The 20,661-nt window shown below is 60.4% G+C and overlaps 1 protein-coding gene across 18 annotated transcripts in view; it reads right to left on the bottom strand.

The window, feature by feature from the left end:
- Nucleotides 1-20,661, bottom strand: part of KIF1A (kinesin family member 1A) — a 33,476-nt gene continuing 12,815 nt past the window's right edge. For 4 of the 18 annotated variants that reach the window (XM_075716781.1, XM_075716787.1, XM_075716783.1 and 1 more), the window contains 32 exons: nucleotides 19,849-19,928; nucleotides 19,467-19,573; nucleotides 18,745-18,828; nucleotides 18,439-18,619; nucleotides 18,284-18,356; nucleotides 17,952-18,045; nucleotides 17,668-17,816; nucleotides 17,330-17,508; nucleotides 17,104-17,241; nucleotides 12,342-12,460; nucleotides 12,174-12,259; nucleotides 11,718-11,856; nucleotides 11,385-11,553; nucleotides 10,939-11,029; nucleotides 10,443-10,561; nucleotides 10,203-10,258; nucleotides 9,375-9,483; nucleotides 9,189-9,255; nucleotides 9,013-9,097; nucleotides 8,527-8,632; nucleotides 6,533-6,559; nucleotides 3,478-3,592; nucleotides 3,121-3,254; nucleotides 2,912-2,973; nucleotides 2,657-2,802; nucleotides 2,153-2,365; nucleotides 1,917-1,994; nucleotides 1,495-1,619; nucleotides 1,208-1,354; nucleotides 898-1,090; nucleotides 704-822; nucleotides 1-43 (listed from right to left, as the gene is read on the bottom strand). In XM_075716781.1, coding sequence (XP_075572896.1) covers nucleotides 1-43; nucleotides 704-822; nucleotides 898-1,090; nucleotides 1,208-1,354; nucleotides 1,495-1,619; nucleotides 1,917-1,994; nucleotides 2,153-2,365; nucleotides 2,657-2,802; nucleotides 2,912-2,973; nucleotides 3,121-3,254; nucleotides 3,478-3,592; nucleotides 6,533-6,559; nucleotides 8,527-8,632; nucleotides 9,013-9,097; nucleotides 9,189-9,255; nucleotides 9,375-9,483; nucleotides 10,203-10,258; nucleotides 10,443-10,561; nucleotides 10,939-11,029; nucleotides 11,385-11,553; nucleotides 11,718-11,856; nucleotides 12,174-12,259; nucleotides 12,342-12,460; nucleotides 17,104-17,241; nucleotides 17,330-17,508; nucleotides 17,668-17,816; nucleotides 17,952-18,045; nucleotides 18,284-18,356; nucleotides 18,439-18,619; nucleotides 18,745-18,828; nucleotides 19,467-19,573; nucleotides 19,849-19,928 — 3,633 coding nt within the window. Of the gene's footprint in view, nucleotides 44-703; nucleotides 823-897; nucleotides 1,091-1,207; nucleotides 1,355-1,494; nucleotides 1,620-1,916; nucleotides 1,995-2,152; nucleotides 2,366-2,656; nucleotides 2,803-2,911; nucleotides 2,974-3,120; nucleotides 3,255-3,477; nucleotides 3,593-5,017; nucleotides 5,042-6,532; nucleotides 6,560-8,526; nucleotides 8,691-8,998; nucleotides 9,098-9,188; nucleotides 9,256-9,374; nucleotides 9,484-10,202; nucleotides 10,259-10,442; nucleotides 10,562-10,938; nucleotides 11,030-11,384; nucleotides 11,554-11,717; nucleotides 11,857-12,173; nucleotides 12,260-12,341; nucleotides 12,461-15,905; nucleotides 16,167-17,103; nucleotides 17,242-17,329; nucleotides 17,509-17,667; nucleotides 17,817-17,951; nucleotides 18,046-18,283; nucleotides 18,357-18,438; nucleotides 18,620-18,744; nucleotides 18,829-19,466; nucleotides 19,574-19,848; nucleotides 19,929-20,661 lie in introns of all 18 variants that reach the window. The other 14 variants (XM_075716784.1, XM_075716790.1, XM_075716785.1 and 11 more) reach the window with 7 other exon arrangements.

Here is a 20,661-nt window from a genome sequence, read left to right as displayed (position 1 = left end):
TTAGATTCTCATCTGGGCTGTTCTCCTTCTGGACAGCTTGGATCTGATTTGGAAAACAAGGGACAAAAGGTGTCAGAGATGTGGACAAAGAGACCTGTGGTCCCCCGGGTTCGGTGTCCTGGCTCCAGGCTGATTGCTTGAATCCAGCCAGAGCTGGAGGGACACGGGATTAATGTCTCTTTAGCCAGAGCACACTAATTTCTGTGCATTTACTCCTATTTCCCTAGTCCTGCCACTTGAGATGCTCTCAAGAACTTCATGAGATGGTCTCAAGAACTTTGTGAGATGCTCTCAAGAACTATGTGAGATGCTCTCAAGAACAGTGAAAGGCCAATGTCCCTGCTGCCAGGCATGGATGTTGCTTTGAACGCAGCACACCACCTCTGTACCAGCCAGGATCTGGCCCTAGACTGAAGCCATTAAGTGGGGAGGAGCTGAAATCAAGATTAATATGGTCCAAGTTTTGCTGGTTGAGAGCCCGTCCAGGCACAGCTCTGTGCAGGAGGTGCTCCCCACACCCGGCCAGGGGCGCTGCAGTAGGGAGAGCACTGGGAGCACGGCAGGGAGCACGCTTGGCTGCCCATGGACCTCCTACTAACAGCTGGGGGGTTGGGCTAGATAATCTCTAAAGGTCCCTTCCAACCCAAAGCATTCTATGATTCTATGATTCCCTGCACCCCTCTTCCCCCAGCTGCCCCGGTACCTTATGGACCCAGCCAGGAGGGGGTTGAAGGCATAGAGCCAGTCGTGCATGTCCTTGTCGCTGCTCGCCTGCAGCAGGATGCCTCGGTGCTCCGTGCACACCGCAAATGTGTTCGGGGTCTGCTGGGGGAGAGTTGGGGCTGAGTCTCTCGCCCAAGGGGGTGCACAGAGCGGAGCTGGCTCCCAGCGCCCTACCTTGAGCATTGCCTGCTGGTCCTCGCTGTACTCCACCTGGGCCTTGGAGAGGTTGAGTATGGCCCTCTCGACTGCGTCCTTGTCCGAGTTGTAGATGTAGACATATGGGCGCCGGACCACCACGAAGCGCTTCACCCACCCATTGGTGTGCGGCTCCAGGAAGTGCAAGTAGCCCTTTTTGGAGACGATGGGGCTGCAGAGGGGACCGAGGTCAGGGTGGGACACAGACCACAAGGAGGTGGCAATGGTAGACCACAGTCTCCCCAAGTCCAAAGGTGCTCCCCTCGCTGACTGCCCCAGCCACTCCTACCTGACCCGGATCTCCTGGATGTCAGGCACCAGCAAACGCTGGGGCTCCTTCTCCTCCTCAGGCCTGCAGGACGGGGACTTCTTCTGCTCTCCTTCTACCACTGGCTCCAGGTCAGGGCTCTCTGCCCTGGAGGAGACCTCGGGGGGTCTGGGGAGGGAGGAGAGACCAGGTAGTAGGAAGAGTGATGGCTGGCGAGCACCCATCGACCAGGACCGCATCCTAGTGGCACAGCTGCCCTGCTTGGGGGATGCCAGGGCGTCACCCGAACCTCCCGGCCACCTTCTTACCTGACCTCCATGGCGTTGTAGCGTCCTTCCACCAGTGACGGGCAGGTAGAGGAGGGGGTGAGAGTGGTGACCCCAAGAGCTGGCATGGAGGGGTCTCTCATCAGAGTCACGGACATTTCAGACAGCTGTGGAGGAGCAGAGGTGTGGACTAGAGTTTCTGCCTGAAGCCAGGCACAGGCAAAGGACCAGGCACCTGCTCATACAGGGAGAGGTGAGACCTCCGGCTGATGGGGTCCTCTCCTGGCACAGTCCCAAGAGCCACCAGCTCCAGGAACACCAGGGCGAGTAGAGGGAGCAGGGATCCTGGAGCAGAGACCACTCGCACCATGGTGCCCATCTGGCCCCCACCCAGCCCATCCCCCCTGGCCACGCGTCCCTCCCAGCGCCTGACAGCCTGGCGAAACCCAGGGCAGCAGCAGTACCTTGCTCTCACTGGCGCTAATGCAGACATGGCTGTGGCTGTACTCCCTGTTGAAGGTATGTGTGAGCAGGCGCAAGCACTGTGGAGAGAGGAGGAGAACAGTGGGGCAGGAGGCACCTTCCTCCATTCTCCTCCTCCTGCTCCTCTTGGGCTTTCTCCTGCCGCACCCCCCTGCTGCCCCATGGGAAGCCCTTCCCAGCTTCATCCCCGTGAGCTGGGGATGCTGCAGGACGGTACCTTCACAGCCAGCTCCTTCTGCCTCTCGCTGGGGGTCTCAGGAGGAGAAGTGCGGCCCTCGGGGACCCCATCAACAGAGAGCGGGGAGGAGACGCAAGAGGTGCTTCGGGACTCGGAGTCCTCACTGGAGCAGGGGGATAGGGTCTCCAGGCCCAGGCGCTGGGTCGTTTCCAGCTTCTCACGCAGGAGCAGGTAGTGCCTTGTCTTCTCCACCTGGGCACAGGCAGCCAGGCTCAGGGGTGGCCCCTTCCCCCTGCAGGCATCCTTTCCGGGACTGTGTTTCTCAGGCTCCGTTAACCCCATCTACTCATTACCTTCGGGTCTGCTGGGACCCGGGTAGCAGCGATGCACAGGAGAGCACCAGTGGCACAGCCCCACTCCTGCCTCCTCCGGCAACTGGGAGGGCTGAGACACCTGGGGTGGGGAATCCCACCGGCAATGGCAGGGCAAGGGGCTGAGCTGCAAATTGCACCATTTTGGCCTTTTTATAGCCCAGACTCTTACTTCTTGCAGGAGGCTGAGTTTCTCCAGCTCCCACTGATGGTCGAGGATGAGGCTGTCGCTGCGGGGCCGCCAGCCAGCCAGGTTCTCCTCTCCCCGCACATAGGCTACGGAGGTGTCCAGCACGCGCCGTCGCCGTCTCTGCATGCCTGCGGGGACAGACACAGCTGGCGGGACAGACACATGGCCCCAGCCCCAACCGCCACACCATGCCTCCCAGACTCACAGCGAACACCCGGGCAGAGGCGTGGCACCCACCTGGGCTGCCGGCATCGGCCACGCGGCAGAGGCTGAGCTCGTAGACTCCCGTCACGCGGTTGCTGAGAGCAAAGAGAGATGAGGCGTTACCAGCTCTGCCCCATCCACATGCCCCAGTTATTTTGCCCAGGCTGCTGGGATGCCCCTGAAGGGCTCCAGTCACTGGGTGATGGCTCTCCTTCCCCAGAAAGGCAGGAGCATCCCGGTACCTCTCGGAAGCCCGCAGGCTGCCACTGCCAAAAAGGTTGCGGATGGAGCGGGAGGCAGGAAGCTTGGCATCCCGGGAGTAGAAAACCATGCAGAAGTCTTTGGTGATGATGGCGGGCTGAGTGCAGTTCTCCATCTGCAGCAGGGCAGGGGGGAGGCATCAGGGGGGGCTGTAGCTTGGCAGCCCAGCAGGTCTCTCCCACCCCTGATGCCCAGCGGTTTCCACTCCCAGGGTCCCACAGGGCCCCCAAGCACCAGGTTGAATCCTGCATCCCCTTAGCATGGGTGCCAGCTAAGGAGGGGGTGGGGGAAACACCAGACTTTGTTGGCATTATAATGGCCCCGACTAAGGTCCTTGCCTCAATGTAGGCAGAAAGAGTGATGTAGATTTTCTCCCGGTACGGAGTGACACGGTTGAGCAGCAGCGAGTTGTGCATGGAGCTATCCCACGCTGTCTCAAACTGGTAGAAAGTCCTGCCGAAAAAATTAGCAGAGACGGTAAAACAACCCCCCAGAATCCCAGGTGAGTGAACAAGGAGATGCCATCATCCCCACCCACAGCGCTGCGGCAGGTCTGCAAGGACACATGGACATGCACACGCAATGGGACAGCCACTCCAGAGGACGCAGGCTCAAGGCAAAGGGGGACAAGGCATGGCAGGAGGGGGATGCAGTGCCCTCAAAACAGCCAACGGATTGGGGTTTTGGGGAGGAGGGACCGCGGGAGGAGTGGGGGCTCAGCTGGGATGCAGGCAAGGCAGGGCAGGCTGGGAAGGCAAAGGAGGACAAAGGAAGGGCAAAGGAGGGTGCATGCCCCACCCCCATGTTTGGAGTGGGGGGCTGCCACACCCAGCGCACCCAGGCCAGGTCCCCACCATCCTGTCCAGGGCATGCAGCACCTCCCAGCCCCCACTACGAGCATCCATCACTGTTGGGGTGACAATGGCCAGAAGGGAAAGGAGGGAGGATGCTCAGCACTGGGGGGTTGCTGCCAGCCCGCCCCTGGGAGAGCAGCCCCCCCACCAGCCAGGTCCCCTTCCCCAGGGCTGCCCCCCTCTGCCAGCCCTGAGCCCCAGCGGGACCCAGGGACCACAATTTGGTGGCTGGCCCCTGTCGGGCTGTCTCCTCTGGCTCTTGCTCTGCCCTGATTGCCAGCCCCATCCATCCCCATTCCCACTGGGCTGCATCGCTCCCCTCACTGGGTTTTCCATGGCTCCCAGGCTGGGAGAAGGAGTGGGGGACACTCAGCCCGACTCTCCCAGTGCCTATGGGGTCCCGTAGAGGATGGCACAGCCCCCCAGAGCAAGAGCGGCAACTGCCCTCTTTGGGTCAAGTAATCAAGGGTGGGGGAAGCAGGAGGCGGCTCCAGTTCAAGAGCATAGGGGATCCCCGTTTCACCCCCTGTCCCACTCCTGGGTTCCCTCCCGAGCCAGCCTTGGGGTTATGGGACACCCACTCCCTAAAGCCACCCAAAGCTGCCGCAACCCCGGCTCCTGCCTGAGCATCCTCAGGAAGCCGTGGCTCAGCGATGTCTCAACGAGGATGCTTCGGCATGTCCCTAAAGCAGCATCCAGGTGGCTGAGGGGCTCTTTTAACGAGAGCTGGAACAGCCAGGAGTGGGGAGAGGTCCTCAGCTAAGATTACCCCCGCGTTGGAAGAGGGAGACTGACGCTTTCAGAAGGTGTGTAAAATACATAAAAAAACCCCACATGAGACAGAGCCAAGATGAAAGATCGCTTTGCAGACACAGGTCACTTGAGAAGAGAGTAGCTCCCCAGGGAGGAGGAGGAGAAGAGGAGCCTCGGGGGAGAGGGGAAAGAGCAAAAAGCAAAGGGAGGAGGCAAAGGAGAAAGAGAGAAAAGCAGGAGGGACCAAACCGAGCGGGTGCACGCAAAATACCTAGTGTCATTTCCAAACGAAATGCTATAAGTGGAACGTGACCCAAGGACAAACACACACACGTACACACACAGAAAAACGAAAGGTCAGAAAGCATCGTCCGTACAGGGCTGGCATGGGAGCAGGGCCACGAGGAAGGGGAGCCCCTCTTGAGGGGACTTGCCCCATATCAGTACCACTGGCTGAAGGAGCTCCTGCGTAGCTGGACCCCAAATTTGAGCCCAGAAGGAGCTCAACGAGGACAGACAGAGATTTACCCACCTGGGTGAAAACCCTCTGTCTCCCACCTTCCTCACAGTCCAGCAGCTGGGAAGAGAGCACGTGCGTGCTCCCCATCCCCTTAACTCTGTCCTCTCTGCCATCCTAGGGCAAGGAGCTCCTACCCAGCACAGCCCCCCAAGGAAGGTGCCCGTCGGGGGGGGACCAGCCATCCCACCACCACTCACGGGTAATTTCTTGGCCTGTCCCCTGCTCCCCAGAGAGAGCACCACTGTGCCAAGAGCCCGCAAGCAAAGCTAGCGCAAGCCCACGTGCTGGATCCATCCCCCTGCGCCCCAGGGAGGACAGGGTGCCACTGGATGCATAGCTCTGCCCTCTGGCATCTCCAAGCAGGACCAGCTTCTAGCTGCTGTAGGGACAACAGCCTCCCAGGCACAAAGCTATGGAGCACACCAGGACTCAGAAAAACCCACCCCGTCTCTCAAGACGCATCCCCCTCTTCTTCCACCATGGGGCATGGTGGTGGGACACTCCCTTCTCTGGGGCCTCGGTGATGCTCCCATCCAGAGGCTGGCAACAGCATCCGGGTCGGGCAGCTCTCACCCACGTGCCGCATGCCAGGCTCATCCTGCAGTCCTTGCTGAACCCCACCGTCCCCAAACAGCCACTCCCCCCATTACACAGGGGTGTAACAGTCTGTGCCATGTATGGGTGTGCACACCCACTGTCGTGCCGGCGTACAGATGCACACTGCCTGTGTGCCGCACCTACACCCGTGGGACTACTGTGCACAGGGTGGGCAGCCACTACGTGTGCCACCACACCAGCTGGCAGTGCTACCATCGTCACCAGGTGCCCAGGCGAGGGCTGGAGGCACCTCGAAGCCTCCACCGTGGTCCACACCAACCCTGTGGCTACTCCAAGTAGCACCGGGGACGAAGCTGGGGCTGGGGTGGGAGGTGACAGGGGTTGGCACGCTCAGCGCCAAATGACAGAGAGATGGGAGAGCAGCAAAGTCAAAAAGCAAGAAGAGAACCCAAATCAGGTGATGGGGATGCAGGCGTGCAAGGGGGAGCGGCAGCCAGCAAGAGCATGGCCCAAACAAACAGCAAAAGGGACTGAGTGAGCGAGAGGTGCCCGGGCGGGAGGGAGGAGGGATGGGGTGTGTGGAGAGATGGGGGCTGGATGTCGAAATGCTGCCTCCAGCAGGAGTGAGGATGCTGAGGTGAGGGGGGAGAAAGAAAGAAGGGAGAGAGGAAGGGGGGTGGAAAAAAAACCAGTGGAAACAAATAATACCTAGGCATATCCGAATCAAGAAACTGCCTGCAAAAACACAAAACAATCACATGGTTAGTGTGGGCTCGGATGGGCGGCAGCAGTGGAGAGAAGCAAGGGAGGACCCTGGGTGCTGGCCCTTGTGCCTCCTCCCTGGGTGCTTGATGCAGGAACAGATGGGTGTCAGGGAGGGAGCCATACTGCTCCCCCAGTCTCCTCCTGAGTGGCTCCAGGGGACTGGGGAGGCTGCAGGGGGTAGCCAGGGCTGCTCTGGGCAATGGAGGATGCATGGCATAGGGCAGCGAAGCAGGGAGTGCAAGCAGACGGGGGGGAAGGGTGAAGCAGGCCCTGGCTCTGCCCATTGCCCTCCCTCTGCCCATCCTTGTAGGCTGCTGGGGCTGAAGCATGCGCACCTGCATGCAGGATGGAAGTGGGGGGGGGAATGCAATGGGTGCGACATGCACCCCTCAGTATCCCATGGGAAACTGGCTGCCCCCTCCTCCCCCTGCCTGGCCCTGGGAAGGCTCGACAGGGATGGATACGGTGTGCACACTGGCCCACAGCCTCAGTTCAGGGCTGGCCCTGAGGCACAGACCCCCTGAGCATGCAGGTGAGGCGGGCTCTTGCAAAACCTGAGCACCCCGTCTCCCTGCTTCTCTCCAGGCCCTGAGCATTCCCCCAGCCCAAGCTGTGTCCCTTGCCCTCCAGGACCTGTGAGGGGAAGGCAGGAGCAGGAGGCATGGCCCCCCTGCCAGGCTATGCTAGAGATGCTGAAGATCCTATCTGGCTGCACCCAGCACCAACCAGCTAGATCAGGAGCTGACATAAAACAGCGCAGCCCCAGGAGCCTGTGGGTGCCACAGCCACACAGCTACTAGCAGCCCAGCAAAAACCACCGCAGCTCTGCCGGGCCAAGCCCTCCTCACCTGACCGCCCCCACCTGGCCTTGCTCTGTTGTCCCCATGGCTGTGCCAAAGTCTCCTGGTCCGACACTCACACGCACACCCGACCCCATGATTTGGTTCTGCTGCCCGGGTACCACATGCCTGCCGTTTCACCATGCCCAGGAGCTGCCCCCAGGAGTGCTGCAGGGTGGCACCTCCTGTACAGACCCCCATCATCCCCCCTGAAAACACCCTGCCTTGGGACAGGCCACCTTGGGGCAGTGGTGACCCCAAAGAAAATGAGGGGAAAAGCGGTCCCCACTCCCCCCTGGGATGCTCCTATGCCAGCAACCACCATGCACACAGCCCAGGACCAGTCCCGCTGCTCCTGGTGCTGCCAACAACCGTCCCCGTCTTGTCACAGCTGCCAGCGCACTCGTGTTCTGGCCAGGGACACCCTGCCAGTCCCCTGAGTTTCACCAGCAGCACTGGTGCAGAGGAGAGTTCTGCCCTCTGCACCCACCGCTCCCCGCCGCCACCACAGGACTCAGCCAGGGAGATCTCGGAGATAAAAAAACCTCTGGCCCCGCTGCTTCCACACCCCTGCTAAACCGACAGCGGGGGGACAGCCCCCCGGGACAGGCGTGAAGGGGCAGGCATCCTCAAAGTCACCCAGCAGCAATGGGGGATGGCTTTCCTGCATCACCCCTGCACAGACGGGGACTGGCCACAGGCACCAAGTGGCCTTTCCAGCGAGTTTGCTGGGACATGGGACAAATAGCCCTTTGCGGCAGGTCCCCTCCATCCGCAGGGTTGGTACATCCTCCCAGCACTGGCACTGACTCGTTCTCTGCGCCAGGCAGTCACAGCCATCACCAGAGAGTAGGACCCCTACCCAAATTCCCTGTATTGCCCAAGCTTGGTGCAGAGGCCTTGGGGAGGAGGAGGAAGGGGGCTGGCGGCCCTGTACCCCAAGACCCTCTACAGCTCCAGAAAAGCCCCATCCCGAGGCAGCAATGGGTTGGCAGGACCCTGTGGAGGGGCCAAGACCCTCTCAGGGAAGAGAAGGGCTTCCCACATCCCCCCCAGCCCTCACCACAGCAGAAGAGCAAAAGAAGAAGCGGCACGCACCGGTCGTCCTGGGAGGGGTGGATGTACCCGGAGGAGAGGATGTTCAGGGACATGATGTTGGGGTCGATGAGAGACTCATCTGCTTCTGGGGTGTTCCTGATCCGACCTGCAAGCACAGCACGGGGATGCCACTCAGGTGACAGGTGGTGGCCCTGTGAGGGTCCCTGTGAGGGGCAGGGGCAGCCCGCCTGCCTGCATCCCCCAGCAGACTCCCCGTCACAGGCAGCAGCCACCCAGCACTCAGCCACTCAGTGCTGGAGGTCCTGGTCCAGCCCCTGGATGCAGTGGCCAGGACCGAGGCATCCTGCCTATGCAGCATCCCAGTGTCACCTTCCGGTGAGCTGCCACTTTGCTATTGCAGGGTGGGAGGGGACACAAGGTGTAAAGCCCCATGTGGGAACATGGGCGAGAAACAGCCTGAGAGGGTGCTCAGGAGCTCATTGGGCTGGGGGTTGCTCACAGCCCACCCAACCTGGCTCAGCTTACCCACAACCAGCTCCCGCACTTCCTTCCAGCGGATGAGGCTGCCCGTTTCATGCACCAAGGTGACTGTGATTCTCCTCTGGATGCCCTGAGACCCATGAGGCCAGACAGAAGGGACAGTGGTTAGCACAGGTCTCAGCAGGAGCCAGAGCCGGGACAGCATCCCAGGGTGGGAGTACCTGGTGGAGAAGGAAGGTCCCATGGCACGGCATGCCTCCACGGTGGTCCACGACAGCAGGGATGTAGCTGGAAGAGAGGATCACAGTGTGACAGAGCCCCATCAGCGTGCCCAGAGGTGCTGAGCACCAGGCAAATCACCACACTGGCTCCCTCTCCTTCCTGCTCCCCTTTCCAGCTGGACTTACTCGCCATTGGCCTCCAGCTCACAGATCTCGAAGAAGACCATCAGGTCATACTTGCACTGGCATGGGCCAGCACTGGGTCGAGTCATGGTGCTCAGCTTCGTCGCAGGCACTGCAGTGGGTCAGAAAGACAGCTTAAAGGGCAAGCTTATTGGTGATGTTTGGAGTGAGGTATGTGATGGCAGGCAGGGTAAGAGCAGAGTGGGCAGGGAGACACACGGAGGCAGCAGCAAGGCATAGAGTGCATAGAGGGGGACAGCCCCATCCTGGGGACCTCACTGACCACTGGTGTGCCTTCTCCCATGCCCAAGGCAGAGCAATGAGGGTGTCAGGATGCAGCCATCCTCACCCATCCCTGAGATGCACACCCTGAGCCCGCAGGCCCAGCACGGACACATTCCAAACCATGCAGCACTGCTCCAGGGACCACTCAGGGACAGACGCTCCAGGACAGCCAGAGGGAGGCTCCCCTGGTGCTGGTGCAGGGACCGTACAGCAAACCATGGTGCTCAGCCAAACCCCAACAACTCAGGTATCAGCAGCTAGAGCACAGCAGGGACCCCATGGCCCCTGTGGGATGGTGGGGCTGAGTGGCCATCTGAGCTATCCAGGGTGGGTAGCCTCCTCCCTGTCACTCTGGAGGAGGTGAGAAGGGCGCTTTGCATGAGCTGAGTGCTGCAGGAATGGGTGTCAAGGGCTTTCAGGTGCTCTGGCCCACAGTACATTTTGCAGTGCCCGTGGGGTCCTAACTGGTTCCCCCCGGGGAAGGGGACCCTGCACCCAGCACAGAGACTGTGAGCAAGCAGAGGAGCAGGAGCCCAGATCCCCTACCTGGTTTGGAGAGTGGCATAACACGGGGGAAGTGGCGCCGGGACGGCCTCAGTGGGCTGCAGAGAGAACCGGCTCAGTTAAAGCATCCACAGGGACCCCTGAACCCAGCCAACCCCACCTACACCCCAGGGCCACCCCTCCCCACCACCTGTCCCCCCCTTTCTCTGGGTCCCAGGAAGCCGGCTGCACTGGGTGACCCTGTGGCACCCAGGGGCTGGGAATGTCCCAGGGTGCACCCACCTCAGGACATCCTTGCAGAGGGGTGGGAAGGGGTGCTGCTGGTAGTGCCCAAAGACTTCAAACACAATCGGCTGGCTCTTGATGTATTCAACGAAGGACTTGGTCACCTCCACAGCAATCTGGAAGAAAAAGAGCCATTGACAGTGCAGTTTAGCTGGGAAAGGGATGCAGCTGGCAACAGCACTGGGTAGGTGGGAGAGTGCAAGCCTGTCCGGTCCCCTGCATCCCTCACCCATCCCCTTCCCTGTGGCCTGGGGATGATCTTCCCACCAAGACCACTGCCATGAAATCCCAGTCTTTTTGGGTGGAGGGCAGCAGCTTTTGGTCTTTCCCCCGCACATCCACCTTGTCTAAGGTTGGCTTAACTGGGCGGCTGTGATTGGCTGGAAAAGCCAGGAGGAAGGTGCTCCCCTGGAGAGAAGATCCAGACAATGGCTCCGTGGAGACCCCAGCAGCCATGGGGATCAGGGGGTCCGGGCAGGGGAGGGGTACGCACATTTTGGACGTGATAGAAGCCCAGTGGTGGCCCCCGACCCGTGTTCTTCAAGGGCTCTGTCGAAAAGGCTTCGTCATGGCGATGGATGAAGCTGCGGAGGGAAGGAAGGCGGCTCGGGGGCTGTGGGACAGGGACATGACAGAGCAGGGAGGGGAGAGAAGGCAAGGACCAGGAGAAGAGCCCACCCTCCCCAGGGCTGCTGCCTGCACCCTGGGTTGGCACAGGACCCCCCCGAAGCTGATGGGAGCCTCTCCCTACCTTTTGCCAGCAACTGAACAAGGTACCAGACAAGTCATGGGCTCATCCCACAGCCTTTGGTTTTGCCTCCCCATCCATGAAGACCTCAGAGGTTGGGAGGCTGGGGCTCCCTGACATTCACTGCCAGCCCTGAGGTGATGGCCAGAGCACGGTGGGAGACACAGGGCCAGGGGGCACTGGGGGCTCACTTGAACTGGCAGAAGATGTCTGCGTATTCTGCAGAGATGCTGGAGGCTTGCAGGACTGTCACGCGGAAAGTGAAAATGCTGCCCAGCTTCAGGTGGTCTAGAGGTGCCTCCAGTGGCCCATCTGGCGCAGGCTTCTCTGGGCTGTCCAGGAGGACATCCTCTGGGGTCACTGCAGTGAAGGGAGGGTCCTCAGCAAGGCGGTGGGGTCACCCCCCTCAGTGCCTGCCAGCAGCCCCACACTGGGGCAGCAGGCTTTTGACACTTGGGCGGGCACAGGAGGCCGGGTGCGGGGGCAGGGGGCCACTCCTCAACTGCTTGTCAGCACCCCCTCACCTGCACAGGTGTTGTTGTTGACTTCATCGGCAGAGGGACCCACCTCGCTGACCTGCCCCTGGCCTTCAACGATGCGCAGCTCCTCCTGGGAGGTCCCCGAGCGAGACATCCCCACAGCTGGGCATGACTCTGACTGGAACTGTGCCAGGAGTGGGGCTCAGGGATGCTGGTGGTCCCCGAGGTGGTCCTGCTTGCACCACTGCCACCACCCCAAACACTGGGTCACCTCCAGCTCTCCCCTCCCAACCCATGGCAGTCCCCCCGGGACACGAGCAAGAGCAGGGTGCACTGGTAGGTGCTTGGAGGGCTGGGGGCTGCCTGGGGGACTGGGAGCACAGTCCCTTCAGTGTGATGCCGGCACCTCTGGGAGCCCGATGGTCCCCATGGGGAGCATTGCCACAGCAGGCAGGGATCTGCAGGGCCTAGGCACCCACCAAGAGCTGGCCACCACTATACCTTCTCAAAGTGCTGGTCATCGAAGGATATCTTGGCCGTCCCTGACTGCCGCACACCAGAGCCATAGTCAGGAGCTTCCTCATCCGCTGGAGAAGGGATCAGGGTGAGGCGGTTTGGGGGCCGCAGAGGATATAAGGAGCACATTTGGGGGCGGGGTCACCCTCCTACCTGAGATGGCCTGGACAGCCACGCGCAGGAAGCCCTTCACCTCGCCCTTCTCGCTGACGATAGCCACGCGGTGGACCAGGGGCACGGGGTAGAGTAGGTTGCTCAGGTAGACAAAGGCCCTGCCAGAAGGGGGGGGACACACACAACACGGGGGGGAGCGGTCACTGCTCCCACCCGCGGGTCCCCAGGCACGGGTGGCGCGGGTGGCACGGCCGGCAGCGGCCAGGATCCCAGGTCACCGCTCACGGCGCGACCGCGGCGCTGCAAAGCAAAACTAAAGAGAAGGCAGCCAGGGCCAGCCGAGAGGGGCGGGGAGCGGGCAGCGGGCAGGCAGCGTGTTGCAGGCAGGTGGGCGGACAGCGCACCGCGAGCAGCACCACGAAGCAGACAGGGCTCGCATACCTCTCCGGCTGTCACCTCTGTGGCGGGCAGGGAGGGGAGAGGGGCTGCGCTGGTGCCACCCTGAAGCTGGGAGGGAAGAGGACTTTCTCTGCAGTGGAGAGCTGGAGGACTAGGGCAGGAAGTGCTGCAACACGACTCGCAGGCAGTTGCGGAGTCACCGCGGGGGGGGGGGAAAGGGGCAAGGCAGGGGCGGGGAAGGGAGGGTGACGAGGGAGGTAGAGGCCAGCAGGAGCAAAGGAGGGGAGAGGAGGAGGTCCTGGCGGGAGGCCAGAAGCCTCCAGAGATGAACCTGCCGGGAACGTCCTGGCCCCGGCTCTGCCCGTGGTGTCACAGGACTGCTGGTGGCTGCAGGCAGCCCTTGCCCGTCTGGGAGGGTGGTGGCATTGGCAGCATGTGTCCCCCTGCCCCATCCCTTCACATGCGTGGCTTTGGGGTCCTGGGCCGCCCACCAGTGCGTCACAGGGACGGCACAGCCAGCTTCTCCCTTGTGGGCAAGGAAGGAGATGCCAGGTCCTCATGTGGCAGGTCTGAGCGTCCCTGCTGTCCTCCGTGGCGTCCAGTTCACCAATGCTACCGCGACAAGGTGCCATGCTGGGGATCCAATGTGATAGCTGCACCATGTGTCTGTCAGCACTTCCCACCAGGCTGCAGCTCCCTGTTCTCAAGTGTTTTGTCTCCTCTTGCTGCCTTCCTCAACCTCATTGCCAGCCAGCTCGTCGTTTGACGGTCCTCCTAGCACTGTGGCAATGGCGACACACTGTGCCCTCAGCGCTGACAAGTCACCTCCACAGCCTTTGGTGCCGAGCTCCCTGCCAAGCAGTATGAACCACCCTTGCCTGCAGGGTGGCACCACTCCCAGCAAGAGGGGGTGCGGGGTGCCCAGCACCCCTCCCCAGGGCGCCCACCAGCATCTTGACATGCAGTGTCTTCAGGTGTTGTGGGGTGGGATGGCACAGGGCCAGCCAGGACACTTCTGCTTTGGGAGGCTCCCATGAGGGTTGCATCTCCAGGCGGCTGGCAGCACTGCTCGCAACATCTCAACCTTGCAGGTGTCTTGCAGACATCCAATGGCACCCAAAAGTGCCCAGGGGGCTCTTGCAGCAGGCCCCAGCCCCACGGCTTGCAGCCTCAGGCCCAAAGTCCAGAGGTTCCCCCTGCTCTGGTGACTCCCATTGACCTCCAACCGCTGCTTGAAGCTTTCTCCACCCAAAGTATCTCCAAGGACTCAAGTTGTGGAAGCAGAGGTGATAACCCATCACCGTCTCCTGCCGGGCCCGTCTCACCCCATCTCTTCTGAGAGGCCACCAGGGACAAATGGCTGGACTGTGCCAGGGCTTCCTGGCAAGACCAGATGCCTGGGACAGAGCCTTGAGACCACTGGGAGGTCTTGAAAGCACAGGGATCTGGGTGCGCCCACCCACCCGAAATCACAGGGCAGCTGGTGATGAAGCCAGGGAGGTGGAAAAGGGAGAATGGGGGGGGGGAGAGGGGCAGGCAGGGAGGAGGGGGACAAGTGTGTCACTAGAGGAAGGAGGGCAGGGACACTAACCACAAGATTGGTGAGGTGCAAAGATGGCATGCTCAGACCAAAGAAAAGCCTTTCCAAAGGAAGACAAAAGTGAAATAACCCCAATTTTCGCTAAAGCTTTGGAGAGATAGAGCCAGCAGCTAAAAAAAAAACCCAAAAAAGAAAAAAAAACTAAAAGAAAAAAAGAGAAAGGAAAAAATTAAAGACAAGGATCCAATCATAAACCAATCCAAGCACACTTCACAAGAAATGTGGCCGGCGGAGCTGCTGCGCGGGGAGCCAAACCCAGGGCAGACTCAAAAGAAGTCGGAAGGCGCCGAGCTCTGGGGAACATGCCCCCGGCACAGAGTGGGGCTACTGCTGCAGGGCCTTGTTTGTTTTTTTGAGGTGCCCCGGAGAGTTTTGGGGTTTTTTGATGTTTGGTTGTTCTTTTTTTTAAAATAAGGAAAAAAGGAAAAAAGAAAAAAAAAGGGGGAAGAACCCAGCTCTTTCGGTCTGAGGCTGCAGGACTCTTACCCCACCTCCACCCTCTCTGCCTGCGCTGGTCCCACACCTCCCCATCTCGCTGCCCGCACCCACCTGGCAGGGATAAGTCTGGCTTTAGCACACGGAGGAAGAGGAGCTCCAGCTCCACCCACTGGGGCAGCCCCAGCGGGGAGAGGTTCACCATCATGAGCACCTCTGGCTCCTGCCTGGGACAGAGGCTCCGGGACCAACTCCAGGCACATATACCCTTGGGAAAACCCCAGAGCAGAGCTGGCAGCACCATATCCCATTTTGGGGATGGGCAGATTGTGACCGGGTTTGATGGCACAGCCAGTTTTGCAGCAGCTGGTGGGTTTCTCCAGACCAAGACTGATGGAGCCCAGGGGGGTCTCCTGGCCAACAGGTATGAGAAACCAAAGCACTTGTCCTCGGCTAGAGCCAAGGAGTTGGAGCCTGCACCCGGGTCCCCATGACCTCCCTGAACATCTCCTTTGCCAAGCCAGCAGGGAAGGCCCCAAGCCAAGCACTGGGTATGGGCGGTGAGAGAAAATGCCGCTTTTTGCAGAGCCCTCTCTCGCTCCTGTGCCCAGCTCTCTCCTTGCTCCGTCATCCCCCTGACCACCTGGGAACATCCAAGCCTCTGTGTCTGGGGGTCTCACACTGACCAACGCAGCCGGGACGGACAAGCCGGTGCCAGAGGCATGCATGGCTTCGAAGTGTCTGCATGTCCCCAGCCAGCAGCATCGCAGGGTCACCCTGAGCCAGCTGGGAGGTGGCCCTCCCTGGGACAGAAACACCCAGGACTGAGACCCCTGTTTGGCTCCCCTGGCTCCTGCGGTGCCGGAGACGCAGCAGAGCTCCCCTTCTCAGGGACCACCCCAAAGAGGGACCTGCCTAAAGGGTTGCCGGTGGAGCTGGTGCCATCTGCCTTCCCTCGCTATCTCATACCGCTGCTGTACTCGTCACAGCCCTACCTCGGTGGGCACCTCGCTCCTTGCCGGGCGCCCCGGGCTCAGCGGCAATCCTGGCCAGCCAGCCACCCCCTGTGCCTCCGGGACGCCCCAGAGGTGGGAGTCGTGTCCGAAAGCAGTTCCCTCATGCGAAAGAGCTAGTTCCTTCCCGGCATGCTCTCCTAAAACCTCACCAACCTTCCTACTAAACTGAACAGGGGGGAGCGGTCGTAAAACGGATCCCGGCCATCACACAGCGGGCACTCCGGAAAGATGTCTTCCTCCAGGTCCTCCGCCTCCTCCTCCTCCTCCTCCTCCTGCCCCTGGTGCTGCTCGTCAGCAGGCTCGGTGATGTCGGAGTCGGGGTTCGAGAAGGTAGGGGAGGGGGTGAGATCAGCCATGCGCTCGCTCATGCATGTGTTGAAAAGAGGAGAGCTGTTGCAGCCAGAGATATCTGAACTAAGGTTAGTACAACAAGATAGAAGACAGGTTAACACCAGCTGTTCCAAACAGAGAGAGCAAGAATAGGAATTTTGCTTTTTTTTTTGGGGGGGGGGGGGTTTCTTGGTTGGGTTTTGGGGTGGGGTTTTTTCCTGCTTAAACCAAGGGACATTAGGAAATAAAGACCTGCCCGTCCAGTGCATCTCTAAAGGAAGCCACCAACAACTGTTGGCTATAAAGGGTGAAGAAAAGAGTGACCCAAGGAACTGGTGCAAATGGTGGGTATTCCCCTCACTGGCTTTGCGGGCAATGCAGTGACAGAGCGGGTGGCACGATGCTTGCTGCTACCCCCACCGCCGAAGAGAATCTCTCCACGTGCTATGGCACGGAGCAGGATGCCTCCACAGCAGGTGCGGTTGGTCGGGCCATGTGGCTCAGCCTACTGCTCCCCCTGCCCACCAGGGCAGACCCCTTCTCCAGGGTGGCCTGTCCTCGTCACCTGCACTGCACCCTTCCAACCGGCGTGCGCGAAGCGCGCGGAGACACGCAGCACATACCATACAGACAGATGCTCAGACACCAATGCGTGCACATGGACGCATGCCCGCCAGGGCGAAGGTTGCAACAGCACGGGCTCTCGGCCTGCTGGACAGCCATGGCCCCCCGCCTCCCACCAGCAGCAAGCCAAGAGCCCGTGCCTCACAGCACTGTGTTACGGCAGACAGTGGGAGAGTTGCCAGCAGCTTGCGGGTCCCTCGAGGTCCCGGCAGCCAATGTGGAAGAGAGACATTGCAGGCAAGATGGGCCCTGACCAGCACTGGGGAGGGGCAACACATCCTCCTATGGCGTGGCCCCAGGGAAGCAAACACCCTGCACACGGCAGAGCTGGCGGCACTTCCTCTCGCAGGGCTGCCTGCAGGTCCCCACTGCGCTTAGAAGGAGCCGAAGCGCTCACCTGCCCACCAGCCTGAACCAGGGGAAGCGGTCGTAGAAAGGATCTCCACCGGTCACCACGTTGTCACAGTCCTCAATGACGCTAGAAGGCACTTCTGCTGCACGGTCATACATTTCACGCATCAGGTCCAGACGTTGCCTGCAGGCAGAGGGGGACGCAGTGGGCAGTGGTGAGAAACCGGGCTGAGGTTGGCTGAGCCCTATCCAGCATAGGCATCGTTCACCACCTCAGCTTCTCCAGGGTCCAGTAATGCGTTGCCCCATTCTTCTGGTCCTGCACCTCTATGGCCACAATGGTCCGAGGGAATGGCCGCTTCTCCCGGTCCTTGGCAGCATCGGGAGGCAGCAGGTCAGGAGGGAGAGGCGAGTACAGCGTGTCCGTGAGGAGCACAAACTGGAACTGGACCTGGAGAGGGACAGAGGGGGATGGTGAGCCACCTGGGAGGACAGCAGGCTCCACACAGTGCCTTCGGTGACCCTCTCCTTGGCACTTCCCCAGCTGCCCATGTTTGTGGCCTCTGCCGTGGGTGCCACAGCAAGCCAGAGAAGAGACCTGGGCACCCACCTTCTTCTTCAGCTCCACACTGATGGCGTTGGCCTCCTTGAGGAAGATGGCATTGCCCCAGAGCAGGTCGCGAAGGGAGGTGAACTGGTACCACTTCCACTTCCTGAAGGCCCAGAGGGCCAGCTCGAACTCACGCTCCGTCCACTGCACTGTGGGGACATGGAGGGAAAGTCACCCCATCACTGGGAAGGAGGACACTGGCACACAGGTGCCCAGGGGACCTGCAGTCCTCTTCTTGCCCCCTCAGAAAGCATTAAAACCCTGTGATGGCACCTAGCCCTTACCTTCATCTTCAGGTTCTTCCTCTTCCTCATTTGCCTCAGGGTAATATCTAGAGTCCATCTGCTTCTGTAAAGCCTCCAATTTGCTCTCATAGTCCTGGGGGAAGCAGGGAGAGGGATGATGCAACCCAGAATGCGTGACCTTCCTCCATGCTGCCACATAGCGCTTCTCCCCCTCCCCGCAGGAACCCCGCTTCCTCCTTCCTCTGAATCCATGTTTATGGGGACAACCCCAAGAACAACAGGTTTGCCTTTGTTTTTAGGACACACAGAGCCATCCCATGCAAACATCTGCCAGGACTTGGTCATGCCTGGGCCAGGTCCTGGCCACCTACCAGCCTCTGCTGCTCAAGAAGGTAATTTGCCTCCTCCCGCTCCCTCCGGTACTGGTCCTCCAGTTCCTGGAGCCTGGGAGGAACAAGGAGGGACAGGATGACCAACCTGGAGGTGGATACCTAACTCCCCATTGCCCCAGTGCCTGTGCACTCACCGCTGCTCCATCTCCTGCTTCATGTCGATGCCCTGCTTCTCCAGCAGCTCTCTTTGCGCAAAAGCCCAGTCCACGGGCTCAGCAGGGGTCTCAGCGCATGGGGTCCGCTCTCGCTCCTGACGAGCCTGCTCAGGGTGGTTGAAGCGGAAGACGTGGCTTTTCCCCATGATGATGCGGTTTCCTACAGGGATGCACATGGGGTGGGGAGAAAGGGCATGGGTTTAAGGTAGGAAAATCTGCAGGGACCCCATGGGATGGAGGGAGGCGGGTTAGAGCAGCACTGGCGTGCCAGCCCCAGGGACCCACCTGAGCGCAGGATGCTGGGCTCCATCACCTTTTTGCCATTCACGTAGGTGTCGGCACCTTCACAGGGCTCCAGGGTCACTATTACTGCAGAGATGGCGGGAGGGCAAGAGAGGGAGTGGAGGTAAGGTGGAAGCAGAGAGATAAATCTTGCATCTCCCGCTCCGCTGCTCCTGCAGCCTTGGAAAGGGAGAGCTGCCCCAGCCAGCACCCCAGGTGCAGAGTTGGGGGGCACTGGGGTACCCACCAGCAGCGCCCACAGCCTGGGCAACCAGTGGGGCTTGGCCAACCTCATATTAATCAGAGCAGTCCCAAGGACTAAAAGCAGCTGGAGACTGGACATGAGAGGAGATCAGAGCCTCCAGCACACATCTCCAGCCTCCCCAGGCTCATCTCTCAAAGCCCTTTCACACCCAGGTTCCTGCTGGTTTGCGGTGTGGGCTCTGCTCTGTGCCTTGGGTGGGGGAATCATCTACAGTCTGCTCTTCCCTCCCACCCTGATCTCCCTAGCTTGCCTCACCACAGCAGCTTCCACATGCTTTGCACAAGCTTTCCTCCCAGCTACGTGAGGGCCATAGCTTGCTCTGGAAGCATGGAGAGGCCACAGCCATGCGGGAGAGCCCCACTAGTCTCAGGAGGGCAGGACCCCTGGCTGGGCAGGTGCTGGGGACATGCAGAGGGACTGGGGTCCCTGGGGAGGTGGAGCCCCTCCAGACAAGGAATACCTTCACCGCCAGTTTTGGTGTCGCTGCGGAAAAGGCAGTGCTCTTCCTTAATGAAGTGCCCACTGAGAACGATGTCCTGCCTCTTCTCTGCATCTTCCCGGCCAACCCTGCCAGGGGGAAACCCAGCTCAATCCTTCCTCAAAGCAGCCCCTCCTTGGGCCTCCCCCCGAAACCATCCTTGGAGCTGACAGGAGCAGCCCTCGGTGCACAGCTGGACCAACATCCCTAATGAGATTGCCAGGCAAATATATTTTTCCAATGCAGCTATGGCACTTTGGGGATGCCCCAGGTATGGTGCCCAGCCCAGGGACAGCTGTTTCCCTGCTGCCCACCCAGGCAGGTCAGGCTGGGCTCCCACCACTCTGCAGGACATGGCCCTCACCTTGTTATCCCGTCCTTGATGTAGTAGAGAAGACACTCAGACATGAGCGGGTCCTCATTCAGGTTGACCAAGTGGGGCGTCTGGGAGAGACGAACAAGGAGTCACCCCTGTGCACCCCATCTACCTGGGTGCTGAGTGATGCTCCCGAGGGAGGTGGGAACTCAGCAGGACCTCAGGCTGCCCCCTGCACGGGCTCTCCTGCCCTCTGTAGCTCCAGGACAACATGCGCAGGCAGGTACTTTTCAAGGTGACTGCAGAGAACTGAGCAGCCGGGATGAGGATGACCTGCCTCCACATGTCCCCTTGCTCTCCTCCTCAGAGGGCTGAGGCCTGGGCACCCTTCCCCTGACTGCCTTTGAAAATTCATGTTGCAAACAGGCCCAATACGGAGCCGAACACTTCCCATGGGGAATCCCTGATATGGCTTAGCATCTCCTGGGACAGGACCCTGAACACCTGTGCCACATGTCCATGGGCCCTTGCCTCACTGCAGCCCCCAGCTCCACTGCAGACAGTGTAGCTGAGGCAGAGACACGTTACATGCAGCGGCTGGTTTAGGATGAGAGGAACTAAAGGTGCTCATTTTCTTCCACTGACAGTACAAGGACAGATGAAGCACCTAAAAGAGCAGGTCCCAGAGCAGAGCTTCAATCAGACCTGAAGCTGTATCTCCAGGCTGAATTTTACTCCCTGGTCTCCTTCCTAACACTTCCCTCCCATCACTTTCTTCCCCTGGGTCACAAACCACTTTGCTCTTGACAAGAGGGAAGTTTCTCCCCCAGCCACAGACCTCTCCGGCTGCAGCTAGCTTAT

This window comes from Pelecanus crispus, chromosome 9 (genome assembly GCF_030463565.1).
Source record: "Pelecanus crispus isolate bPelCri1 chromosome 9, bPelCri1.pri, whole genome shotgun sequence".
In the NCBI taxonomy this organism is placed as follows: domain Eukaryota; kingdom Metazoa; phylum Chordata; class Aves; order Pelecaniformes; family Pelecanidae; genus Pelecanus; species Pelecanus crispus.
This window is presented reverse-complemented; position numbering and strand designations above follow the sequence as displayed.